Genomic DNA, 13,519 nt, shown 5'->3' with positions numbered 1-13,519 from the left:
GGATTTCAGAGTGAAAGTTTCAAGTTTGGAACCTAATATTTCAGAAATAATGGACTCAAAGGACAGATTTAACTCATCTCATTAAGAACTGAAAATTAAAACTAACTGTATACGGATGGAGTACTCTGTTGTAACTGTAAAAAATGTATAAATATAAAATATAAAAAGACTCTTAATTTGGCTCTCACTTTTTAATTTTAGGATTAGGAATTAATGGGGGTCCTTGTCACAATAGCGGCTCGATGAGGGGTCCTCGAGCAAATTTTGTTGGGAACCCCTGACCTAGGCGTTGGGAAGGAGACAGGAGGACCGGAGGACCCTGCCAGAGCCCTCAGGCCTTCTTCCCAAAGCCCAGCATTTATTAGGCTTTGGGAAGGAGGCAGGAAGGAGGCAGGGAGATGCCCCCCTTGGCTCCTGCACCCTGTTGGGGGGGGGAGGGAATCGGTCGTGCAGCCCTTAATCCGCCTCTGAATGATATCATATAAGAAGAAAGAGATAAGGCTTTAGATCAGCTTTTGCCAACCCAGTGCCCTCCGGATGTTAGGCAACTCAGTCCAAAAACATATCGAGGGCTCCTGGTTGGTGAAGGCTATTTTGACGGCTTCCTGAAGATGATATGCAGAAGAAGCTAAGGGAAATGCACATAAAAACCATGGATTTGGAACAAAGTTTAATTGTCGACAATGAAAGAGAAGAGGAGCTGGAGGAAGCAAAAGATGATACAATAGCTGGGGAGAATCAGTAACTATCTCAAGTCAAGGGGGAAGGTTTAAATGAGCACGATAGGGTACAGGAAGCCAGTTCAAGAGTGGCCTAAGGGTGTGTGAGAGACACACAACTTGTGGGTAAAATGGGTTTGTAGCGGAGCTGGGTACTGATGGAAGAAGCATAAAAAGAAGAAGTGGGAGACTAACCATTTAAGAAATGGAAAGAAATACATCAGGTAGCCATTTCTTTGCATACTGCATGGAGTAGGAACCTAAGGCTCTATTGATTTATTGCAGAATTGTGTTAGTATTGAAATAATATTTAGGCCACTCTCATCATCGGCAAGTGTTAGTATTTTGCAATCAACTGTCTTTTATTTTTTATTTTATTTTTTTTATTTTTTTTATTTCTATGCAAGTTTATATTTTTAAGAAAAATCTCAAAGCTGTTTTCAGCATATTAAAACACCATTAAACTAATCTGTCAAAGCAACATAATTGACGGAAAACTAAAATATTACCTTAAAGATTTCAAAATAAAACATTACAAAGGAGGTCAACTGCAGAATACATATTTAACACAAACAAAGTTAACAACAACAAAACAACGTAAACTTTTTTTTAAAAAAAATTGCTAAGTGAAGTCAAATATAAAACGCACGTTTAAAACAGCATAATTCACAGGAGAATAAAATATTATCATAAGCATGTTTGGCAGGCACAAAAAGATGGGGCAAAAGAAGATCTGTTTTCAATTCCAGCTCCAATAAAGAGACCTACCTCCATTAGTGTTTCATCCTGTTCATCAAAGGGCTTCCCATCTTTTCTGTTGTAAAAGGTAGCAACACCAACAATCTCTTCCTTTTTGTTGACTATGGGCATGGAGAGAACATTTTTGATAATCCACCCTGATTCATCAACAGGACTTTCCTTAAAGCAACATACAAAGTATATGTCACTATAAATTGCACATTTTCTCAATATAATAGTGATATTATTCAGCCAATGTAAAGGAGGATGTCGTATGGCCAGTACCATATTTAATAATAATAATAATAATAATAATAATAATAATAATAATAATAATAATAATAATTTATTATGTATACCCCGCCCATCTGGCCTGGTCCCCCCCCCCCCGCCACTCTAGGCGGCTTCCAACATGCATTAAAATACATTAAAATATCACAGATTACAAACTTCCCTAAACACGGCTGCCTTTAGGTATTTCCTAAATGTCAGGTAGTTGTTTTTCTCTTTGACATCTAACGGGAGGGCGTTCCACAGGGCGGGTGCCACCAGGGCAGTCTCAAGCAGGTCAGGCGCCCTGGCGCTGAGGCGCGGAGATTGCTCCGGCACCCCTGCCCTGACGGCCCGGCGCCACCAGGACTATACCTAGAGCCAGCCCTGGGTGCCACTACCGAGAAGGCCCTCTGCCTGCTTCCCTGTAGCTTTGCTTCTCGGAGTGAGGGAACTGCCAGAAGACCCTCAGCGCTGGATCTCAGTATACGGGCTAAACAATGGGGGTGGAGACGCTCCTTGAGGTATACAGGACCAAGGCCGTTTAGGGCTTTAAAGGCCAGCACCAACACTTGGAATTGTGCTCGGAAACGTACTGGGAGCCAATGTAGATCTCTCAGGACCGGTGTTATGTGGTTCTGGTGGCCGCTCCCAGTCACCAGTCTGGCTGCCGCATTCTAGATTAATTGCAGTTTCCGGGTCACCTTCAAAGGTAGTCCCACGTAGACCGCATTGCTAGGGGCATAGCAAACTTAAATGGATTTAGCATTCATTCCTTCTTCCCAAGATACACCAATGGGGGACCCTCATGAACAGCTGCGATCACAGTACCTGAAACGTAAACATTTCATCCGAAGCTGCACCCATAATGTTGCAAATCTAAAAAAAATGCAGAAATGTTTAGTTTCCATCTGTATTTTTTTTTACATGCTGTTAATTAAATCTAAAGTAGAATTATTTAAGCCCTCCTACCAAGACCACCCAAGGTCTTACACATCCTCCAGGTCATAGCATAAACTACTTTTGAAACTCTCCTTCACTTCAAGATGGCTGCTTGCTATGCGGCACAGGGCGGGGGCTGTTTGAAAAGAACCAATCCAAAGCTCTCTTGGTCACACGGAAGTCATCCCATGGTTCTTTAGCTCTTGGCCAACGTTGCCTTGATGAATTATGGAAATATGCTAATGTAAATACTTACGAAACCAGTTTCTGCAACATATGTTGGAAGGCCGCTAACCAATGCCCAGTGATCGGGCTTAGGATTTCTAAATGGAAAGGAAAATGCACAAAAACATTGATCAAATTAGGATTGGATGCAAACAGAACACACTTAAATTACTCATGCTGAAATTCTTAAAGAGCTTTACTGCAATCGCGGCCTCCTGATGCTTTCACTTCTAACATGTCGTACCCTCCAACATGTCCAGGCCAAAAACCGGGTTGCATGTTTTCTGGGCCACGTTCACGGGTGAGTCACATGACCCACATGAGATCGCAGCCCCCCACCCCCACCCCATGTTCTTTTCACCGCGAGATTGCAGCACCCAAAATGGCTGCTGTGCTCTTGTGTGGAAAAAATGGTGTGCCCCGCTTTTCCTGGGACAGTTGTGGGGTATGATTCAATAAGAGTTCCTAATGTTGTCTTACAAATATACTTTGCAAATAAAGTAGCCAGATGAAAAAGAGAACAAGGCTCCTGTACTTTTAATAGTTTTGCACTGCCCATGAGATCATTTCTTTTCTTTTTTTTACTTACGGGATGACTTTGATTTCTTCCTTTCCATGTAAGATATAATCAATGACTTTATAAAAGATGATCTCCTACAAATAGAACAGAAATGGGAATTCATAGCAAGTGACCAAGTGGTGAAACGAGATATTTATTGTCAGTTTAATGACCTACTCTGCCATCCGGAGTCCGAGGTCCTGAGTAAGGGGGGATTTCACCCATTAGAACTGGCCACAAATCAAAGAATTCCTGGAAAGGGAGATAAATATTATTACAGAAGGTCAGTTTTGGCCATATGAAGACCAAAAAGAAAGAAAGTGAATGCCTCCCATGATTTAAATAATTCCAGGTGTGACATTCTTAAATAATAATAATAATAATAATAATAATAATATATACATTGAATACAGTCTTGGAGATGTCAAGGACTGGACTAGGTTCCTTTTCCATGCAAAGCATGTACTCTACCACTCTTACTAAAAAATCTTAGAAACTTAGCTTACCTTTTCTTTGCTCATATCCAGAAGGCCTACAGAATACCTGTCACAATTCAAATAGGCTTTCACTGTGTAAAATGATTTGTGGAATTGCCTTTCAATGTCAGTCAGTTCCTCAAATACCTTATTGGCTGACCACAGCAAAACCTGCAGAACGGCAAATCGTCATGTTAGTTGATTCGACAACATAGCAGATTCCAGGAGCACCATTTGAAATTTCAAGCTGTGTATGTGTGCAGGAAATACATGTGTCAGCATTTGACTTTAAAAAATATTGGCCCTCATCCTCAGACAAGCAGGAGTAGGAGACGAAAACCAGGTAAACTGGGGGCAGAAACAGTAGCTGTTATTTATCTAAATTTAGGCCGAGTGGGGGAAAGACACCTTGCGTTCAGAAATATATTTTTCCTTACCTGACCTCTTCGAGTTTCACAGTTGTGAAGGTAGCTCAGATGATAAATTTTCAGGTTCAAAGAGGCAAAATTGAGGTACTTCAGGAAAATCTGGGAACATTAAGAAAGCTTCAATCAGTTCAACAAGGTGTGGCGATGCTATAATGCTTATAGGCAACGTTAATGGGCAAGGAGATTCTCCCTAACAAGTTGTATTCATACTTACACTTTCATCTGCGCTGCTGAAGAATGGACCTCCAACTTTATTCACTGCCATGATCACAGCAACCACATCTTTGCCATTCATGATTGGGCTTGCAAGGATGTTCCTTGTAGTGTAGTCGGTGAGTTTGTCAACAAAAGTACTAAAATGGTCACACTGTTGATTTTAATTAAAAATTACAATTTTTTTAAAAAAATACAAACAGTTATATTTCAGGTTTTTCAAAATAAGTAAGATAGAAATGACATGGTGCGCAAATACCTTAAAAGTAGCAGAAAAACACACAGCAAATTGAACAATTCTAACTTGCCCAAGACAACAGGTTAGGCATCAACTTATTTTCTGAAAGCTTACAAAGCTTAGAAATGAGCTCCAGTGATACTGGATTTTCACTTATTTCAAAAACCTTCAGTTATATCCTAGAGTGTCGCTTAGCTGATAGCAAGGCTCTCATCAGTAGAACAGTAGGTAAGCGATTTTGAGTGATTCTCCATCCTTCTTGCAGCCCCCACCTCCTAAATCCACTCCAGAAGGTTGAGGGACCTCCAGAGCAGATGTGGGGGGTAATTACTAAATTAATTACTAAATTAAGCAGGCTATAACTTTGAACTAATCCATCTAGCTGAGATAGGCTAGCCTTTCTACATTCCATTCATCATAGAACATATACAATAAGTAAATTATACTGAAATCGTAACAGATCTTTGACCTGGCACAACCATACTGTCCTATTTTGAAGCTTCTTTCCTCAAGGTGGACAGCTGATTGATCATTGACGGGATCGATGATTCAGGTCACACCCACCTGCTGGGTGAGATGGGGGCTCAAACAAATTTTGTCAGAATGCAGACTGCATGTGAAAGGGTTGAACAGTAAAAAGGTTATTTTTTTAAAAAAAGTTAAAGGACCCCTGGACGGTTAAGTCCAGTCAAAGGCGACTATGGGGTTGCGGTGCTCATAAGAGGCATAGCAAGCCCAGGTGGTACCCAGTGCGGAATTTTATTTGTCACACAAACCCCACGCCACTTTGCCGGGATGCTGGCAAAGCTGCGCCTTCTTGAGAGCCATGGGTCCCGTCCATTCCACTCCCTCCCCGACTCGCTGTAAAGCAGCAACGCGGGAGCCGCTTACGGCGAGCCAGGGTGGGAGGGAGGCTGGGGGGGCGGCTCGCCGTAAGCGGCTCCCACTTTGTCGTTTTACAGCAAACCTGGGAGGGAGGGGGGAGCCGTGGCTCCTGTCCGCCCCCCCCCCCTGGCTCGCTGTAAAGCAGTAAAGCAGGAGCCGCTTATGGCAAGCCAGGGAGGGGTGGATGGGAGCCATGGCTCCCCTCCCTCCCTCCCTGGCTCACTGTAAAGCGGCAAAGCAGGAGCTGCTTATGGTGAGCTGGGGAGGGAGGGGCAGGATCCTCTGCTCACAGCTGCAGCCACGAATGGAGGATCCTCTACATGTGGCTGCAGCAGCGTGATGGCTCCTCATGCCACCGTGACGGGGCGCCACCTTGTCACCCTCGGAGACATGCCACCGGGAGCGCACCCCCCCCATTGCAACGCCACTGGCGCTCATCTTGCTTCAGGCGTTTGTCCACAGGCATCTTTTCTGGGTCATGTGGCCAGCATGACTAAACTGCTTCTGGCACAAGGGGACACCGTGACGGAAACCAGAGCACATGGAAATGCCGTTTACCTTCCTGCCACAGTGGAACCTATTTATCTACTTGCACTGGCATGCTTTTGAACTGCTAGGTTGGCAGGAGCTGGAACAGAGCAACGGAAGCTCACTCCATTGCGGGGATTCACACCGCCAATCTTCTGATCAGCAAGCCCAAGAGGCTCAGTAGTTTAGACCACAGTGCCACCCATGTCCCTGAAGCTGGACAGCGGCCTGGCTTAGACGTTTCTGGAAAGAGACAGTGTTTGCAATTCTGTGGTGGTTGTAACATACCCTCCAACGGTCCCGATTTTGCTGGGATGGCCCTGGAGTGACTAAAACCGTTATGGCTTCTGCCTTGATGCCGGGGCGCCCCGATTTCTCCCAGCCAGTGATCAGGGGCCGCTGGCTGGGAGAGCCGCTGGCAGGGGCACTGGGACGGAGGCATGAGGGCTCTTTGTGGGGTGAAAGGGGGGCTGGAGGTGCAATAGCTTCAAAGGGAGAGGGGCAGTGGTGGGATTTGAGGAGTCAAGGGCAGTCAGCACCAGGTGCCAGAGCGGAGGGAGGCAAAGGGCTGTGCGTGGTGGGTGGGGGGTGTATTAGACATTATTTTATTCTATGTCTTTATTATTGTTCCTTCAGTAGCACCTTAAAGACCAACTAAGTTTTTATTTTGGTATGAGCTTTCGTGTGCATGCACACTTCTTCAGCTGACAAACAGGCCAAACCCTACACCAAAGGATAAATGGACATAAATCTGACATCAGGAACCACAAGACAGAGAAACCAGTAGGAGAACACTTCGATCTCCCAGGACATTCTGTACAAGATCTCAAAGCAGCTGTTTTATTACAGAAAAATTTCAGAAACAGACTGGAAAGAGAAGTTTCTGAATTGGAACTCATTACCAAGCTTAAAACCATGGAGCCACCTGGGATGAACAAAGACATAGGATTCTTATCTCATTATGCATGATCAAGCTTTCTTTAGCGCCTCAGCCCTTGCTTTTTCCCCGCAGGAACTATTGCAGTCATCAGCAGTCGTTAACAGCCATCAACAGGTTTACCACTCCTATCAGCCCATCACCCGTTCCCACCCACCCCCACCACCCTCTGAATATACATAAGGGTCTGGCTCTTCTGTTTCAGTGTATCTGAAGACGTGTGCATGCACACGAAAGCTCATACCAAAATAAAAACTTAGTTGGTCTTTAAGGTGCTACTGAAGGAATTTTTTTTTATTTTGCTTCGACTCAGACCAACATGGCTACCTACCTGTAACTTTATTATTGTTATTATTGCTATATATTTATTTGTACCTCACCTTTCCCCCCTGACAGGGACTCAAGGTAGCTTACAGATAAAGATAAGAACAGCTTAAAAACACAGAGGGCAGACATACCTCCAACTGTCCTCGGATGAAAATGTCCCTATTTTCATCTGAGGGATGTTGGAGGGTACGTTGCTATGCTCATGCAGCATGCTAGTACTGCCTTGCTCTCTACTTGTGTCTGTGCCCCTGTAACTCCTCTTCTAACTCTACACTTGTAAATAATGTCTTGCGGACCCTGCAATCCTAGACTGCTCCCTTCTCCAAAGGAAATTTATACAGTAATGTCAGCCCAGAACATTCCACTGATTGGAGAAAAGGGGGACACAAAGATACCATAGTTATATAGGCTTTTGGTTATTTGTGGGATAGACTACAGCAGGGGTCAGCAAACTTTTTCAGCAGGGAGCCGGTCCACTGTCCTTCAGACCTTGTGGGGAGCCAGAGTATATTTTTTTGGGGGGGGAAATATGAACGAATTCCTATGACCCACAAATAACCCAGAGATGCATTTTAAATAAAAGAACACATTCTACTTATGAAAAAACACCAGGCAGGCCCCACAAATAACCCGGAGATGCATTTTTAATAAAAGGACACAATCTACTCATGTAAAAACATGCTGATTCCTGGACCGTCTGCGGGCAGGATTGAGAAGGCGATTGGGCCGCATCCGGCCCCCGGGCCTTAGTTTGGAGTCCCTGGACTACAGTATTTGGGTATTCTACCTATAGATCTGCGATGAGCAAATGACCAAGTTTTTGTTTTGGTTTTTTTAATTGCTTAACAGCAATTAAAGTAATCCTAGATAGCACTGGTGGCCTGTTGGGATTTCAGATTAATAACTCTTTTCAAATATAAATAATAGTGCAGTCTTATCCATTGGCCTACCACCAACAGAGCAACAAATGATACATGATGATGATGATGATGATGATGATAATGATTCAGTTTATTACCTGCCTTTCCCTAGCAGGACTCATGACAGGTCACAACTTAAAGTTAAATCTTAAAACAGTTAAGACAAATCACAGTAACAAGAAGAGGGTGGATCCTGAAAACACATATATCAGGTGTCAGTGGGTACAATGGTCCACCTTCAGCATATATCAGAAACTATATCATGAAGGTGCTAGTCACACCTCCGTGGGGAAGGAATTCCATAGCCTAGGAGATGCTACAGAGAATGCCCTCGTCCGGGCACTGCTACCCCTGAGCTTCTGAGGGTGGTAGAAGTACCGAGAGGGCTCCTTCTGCTGAACTTAACACCCAAGAAGGTCTATAATAATAATAATAATAATAATAATAATAATAATAATGTATTATTTATACCCCGCCCATCTGGCCGGGTTCCCCCAGCCACTCTGGGCGGCTTCCAAAAAACAGAAATTCTAAAATACAGAAATCCATCAAACATTAAAAGCTTCCCTAAACAGGGCTGCCTTGAGATGCCTTCTAAAGGTCTGGTAATTGTTCTCTTTGACCTCTAGTGGGAGGGCATTCCACAGGGTGGGTGCCACTACCGAGAAGGCCCTCTGCCTGGTTCCCTGTAACTTGGCTTCTCGTAATGAGGGAACCGCCAGAAGGCCCTCGGAGCTGGACCTCAGTGTCCGGGCAGAACGATGGGGGTGGAGACGCTCCTTCAGGTATACCGGACCGAGGCCGTTTAGGGCTTTAAAGGTCAACACCAACACTTTGAATTGTGCTCGGAAACGTACTGGGAGCCAATGTAGGTCTTTTAGGACCGGTGTTATGTGATCTCGGCGGCCGCTCCCAGTCACCAGTCTAGCTGCCGCATTCTGGATTAGTTGTAGTTTCCGGGTCACCTTCAAAGGTAGCCCCACGTAGAGCGCATTGCAGTAGTCCAAGCGAGAGATAACTAGAGCATGCACCACTCTGGAGAGACAGTCACTGGGCAGGTAGGGACTCAGCCTGCGTACCAGATGGAGCTGATAAACAGCTGCCCTGGACACGGAGTTGACCTGTGCCTCCATGGACAGCTGTGAGTCTAAAATGACTCCCAGGCTGCGCACCTGGTCTTTCAGGGGCACAGTTACCCCATTCAGGACCAGGGAGTCCTCCACACCCGCCCGCCTCCTGTCCCCCACAAACAGTACTTCTGTCTTGTCAGGATTCAATCTCAATCTGTTAGCCGCCATCCATCCTCCAACCGCCTCCAAGCACTCACACAGGACCTTCACCGCCTTCACTGGTTCTGATTTAAAAGAGAGGTAGAGCTGGGTATCATCAGCATACTGATGGACACCCAGCCCAAACCCCCTGATGATCTCTCCCAGCGGCTGCATATAGATGTTAAAAAGCATGGGGGAGAGGACAGAACCCTGAGGCACCCCACAAGTGAGCGCCCAGGGGTCTGAACACTCATTCCCCCCCCCACCACTTTCTGAACACGGCCCAGGAGGAAGGAGCGGAACCACTGCATGACAGTGCCCCCAGCTCCCAAGCCCTCTAGACGGTCCAGAAGGATGTTATGGTCGATGGTGTCAAAAGCCGCTGAGAGATCCAGCAGAACAAGGAAACAGCTCTTACCTTTGTCCCTAGCCCGCCGGAGATCATCGACCAGTGCGACCAAGGCAGTTTCAGTCCCATGATGAGGCCTGAATCCTGACTGGAAGGGATCCAAATGGTCCGCTTCTTCCAGGCGTGCCTGGAGTTGTTCCGCAACCACTCGCTCAATCACCTTGCCCAAGAATGGAAGATTTGAGACTGGGCGATAGTTGGCCATATTGGCCGGATCTAAAGATGGTTTTTTAAGAAGCGGTTTAATAACCGCCTCTTTCAGCGGGTCTGGGAAGGCTCCCTCATGGAGAGAAGCATTTACCAACCCACGAAGCCCATCGCCCAGCCCTTCCTGGCTAGCTTTTATAAGCCAGGATGGGCAAGGATCAAGGAGACAGGTGGTTGGTTTCATTCGTCTAAGCAGCCTGTCCACATCCTCGGAGGTAACAGATTGAAATTGATCCCACAAAACTTGACTAGACAGGACTCTAGCATTCCCCCGCCCCGGCCCTGCTCCCACGGTGGAGTCTACCTCTTCCCGAATCTGAGCGACTTTATCTGCAAAAAACTTTGCAAAATCATTGCAGGAGATCATGTGGCCCGTACTGGGCCCGGATGGAGCAGGTGGTTCCGCTAAATTGCGAACCACCTGGAAGAGTCTCCTGCTGCTGTTTTCTGCAGATGCGATGGAGACGGTGAAGAAGGTCCTCTTCGCCGTCGCCATTGCCACTTGGTAGGCTCGAAGTTGAGCTCTAGCCCGTGTCCGGTCTGATTCAAAATGAGTTTTCCGCCACCGGCGCTCTAGCCGTCTCAACGACTGTTTCATTGCCCTCAGCACCGGGGAATACCACGGGGCTGTCCGGGCTCCATGCAATCTGAGAGGGCGCTTCGGAGCCAGACAGTCAATAGCGCTGGTTAACTCTGCATTCCAGCGGGCCACCAGGGAATCAGCTGAAAGGCCATCGACATGGGATAAAACATCCCCTACCACTCTTTGGAAGCCAATTGGATCCATTAAGTAGCGGGGGCGGACCATCCGAATCGGTCCCACCTCCCTGCAGAGGGGAAGGGTTGCGGAGAAGTCCAGTTGCACCAGAAAGTGATCTGACCATGGCACTTCTTTTGTTTCGCTTTTACTTAATGTCAGATCACCAACATCCATAGAGGTAAACACCAAGTCCAAGGCATGTCCGCGGCTATGAGTTGGGCCAGACTTATTCAGGGACAGCCCCATGGTGGCCATGCTTTCCACGAAGTCCCGAGCGGCTCCTTGTAAGGTCGTGTCGGCATGGATGTTAAAATCCCCTAAGACAACCAAGCTAGGTGTCTCCAGGAGCACATCCGACACGACCTGAAGCAGCTCGGGCAGGGAATCCTTGGTGCAGCGGGGAGGTCGGTACACCAAAAGGAATCCTGTACTGCCTCTATTGCCCAACTTCCAGAACATGCACTCAGAGAACTGGGTCTTCCCAATAGGACGCCTGGTGCAAACTAATGACTTCCTAAAAATCACTGCAACCCCCCCTCCCCGCCCAGATGGCCTGGGTTGCTGTGCATAAGAGAAACCTGGTGGGCAAGCAGCGCCAAGAACGGGCCCATCGGCTTCCTCCAACCAGGTCTCTGTCACACATGCCAGGTCAAATCCTCCATCCACAATCAGGTCGTGAATGGCGGTGGTCTTATTCATCATCGACCTGGCATTGCACAGCAGCACCTTCAGGTCATGTGGGTATCCCTTGCCTATTCCAATATCCGTCCGGTCAGGACCAGACCTGGAGGCAGGGATAGTCCTCAGACAACGACTAAGTCTGCCTCCTCGGTAATGACATGGTCTGGTCTTAGCGTAACTCCTCCTCCTACCCGTGACCACTGAGATCGGTTGTTCCAGTGCACCCCCCCCCTGTGGAATCTGCCCCAGCCATTTTGCTTGCTGGGACCCCCTCCCAGGCAGCCCTGACCCCTCCCCTTAAAAACAAAATAAAACCTCTGTAAAAAACAGCAAAGAACTCAACAAAAGAAGAACACAAAAAAGACAATAAAACAATAGAACCAAAAACAATAAAAATTACAAATACACTAAAATTTAACAGATTCCCACACCCAACTAAAAATCCCTCCCACCTACCACCCCAAACACAATAAAACAATAAAACCAAAAACAATAAAAATTACAAATACACTAAAATTTAACAGATTCCCACACCCAACTAAAAATCCCTCCCACCTACCACCCCAAAGAAGATAAAAACATAAAAAATTCTTTTAAAAGCATTTTAAAAAGAACTCTGTAGGGAAGGAGGTGGTCTTCCAGAGATTTGGGGCCTAAGGCGTTTAGGGCTTTAAATAGTACTAATGTGAGCACCTTGAATTGGTCCCAGAAACAAACTGGCAAACAAACTGGTAGCCTTACCTCACCAACGTCTGGGATGTTCACTGTCTTCTTCGTCTGAGCAACGTGCCCTACCACACCAATGTCTAAAGGGAAGACAATTTCGCAGTCAGGGGCTACCAAGCATTCTTCTAGTGCGCTCTCCTTATGAATGTTGAACAGCCGGGTTGCAAGCTCCGGGGTGCCATTTCGCTGCCTGAACATGAAGAGGCTGCACCGGTCGGCGTGGATCAGGGCACTGATTCTCCGTAGGGTCTTGAAGACGACCTTCTCCATGTTGATGCTTTCTTGCATGTCTTGGATCAGCTCGAAAAACGCTTCGCTCTCCGCCTCCTGGCCCAGCCCAGTGAACTCTTCCAAGCGTTGGTGGCTATTTGTCGTGGCACACAGGGTCCCACTCCCCATTTTCTCCTCAAAATACTGCCTAGCAAAATCTGGGTGGGTGTCCAGGAATCTTTCGACTTCACCTGCGTTAATGCTCATGTTATCTTTCCTTTGATTCTGGGTGTTACCCTTTCACAACAATAGTCTCCGTGTAAAACATGGAGACAATGATCTGTGAGGGGTGATTATCCACCAACTAGCTGAGTATGTGGAAGGGCAGATCGTCTCAAGCAAACAGATGACCTGTCCCAAAGCCGCAAATAATTCCCAGCCCCCTCTTCGCAGATGTAAGATCAGTTATTATATTTTCATATTTAGAAGGAACAGCTTTCTGCAACGCACTGCCTTTATTCTCTTCCTCATTTTTAAAGTTGTGTGTGAGAGATATTTTTTCTCTCCTGGTGGTGGTCTTAAGAGTCAAATAAGCTCTCCAAAACCTAATTAAACATACACTGCTCCGTTCTAATCCTTAGCTAACCAGGTGAATATCTTATTATTCCTGCTCTCAGAAGGGACCTGTAGCAAACCTGAAATCAAATAAGGTATATATATTCCATAAACAGACTGGTACAGACTGTCAACAAGAGGAAATATTTATTGGACATAATGGGTTGTCTCCAACTAGGTTTTTATTCAGAATAGGCTTACTTAAATAGTGAGCCTAAGTTAATTATGTCTGTTA

At 46.1% G+C, this 13,519-nt stretch overlaps 1 protein-coding gene across 1 annotated transcript in view; it reads right to left on the bottom strand.

The window, feature by feature from the left end:
- Positions 1-12,936, bottom strand: part of PDE6B (phosphodiesterase 6B) — a 43,090-nt gene extending 30,154 nt beyond the window's left edge. Inside the window, exons 1-9 of the mRNA XM_035097189.1 lie at positions 12,475-12,936; positions 4,572-4,724; positions 4,367-4,456; positions 3,960-4,100; positions 3,631-3,705; positions 3,484-3,548; positions 2,926-2,992; positions 2,559-2,606; positions 1,488-1,637 (exon numbers count right to left, since the gene is read on the bottom strand). Of these exons, the coding sequence (XP_034953080.1) occupies positions 1,488-1,637; positions 2,559-2,606; positions 2,926-2,992; positions 3,484-3,548; positions 3,631-3,705; positions 3,960-4,100; positions 4,367-4,456; positions 4,572-4,724; positions 12,475-12,936 (1,251 nt within the window). The remainder of the gene's footprint in view (positions 1-1,487; positions 1,638-2,558; positions 2,607-2,925; positions 2,993-3,483; positions 3,549-3,630; positions 3,706-3,959; positions 4,101-4,366; positions 4,457-4,571; positions 4,725-12,474) is intronic.
- Positions 12,937-13,519: the final 583 nt, after the last annotated feature.

Source organism: Zootoca vivipara, chromosome 16 (genome assembly GCF_963506605.1).
Source record: "Zootoca vivipara chromosome 16, rZooViv1.1, whole genome shotgun sequence".
In the NCBI taxonomy this organism is placed as follows: Eukaryota; Metazoa; Chordata; class Lepidosauria; order Squamata; family Lacertidae; genus Zootoca; species Zootoca vivipara.
Note: the sequence above shows the minus strand (reverse complement) of the source record. Positions and strands in the feature narration are given on the sequence as shown.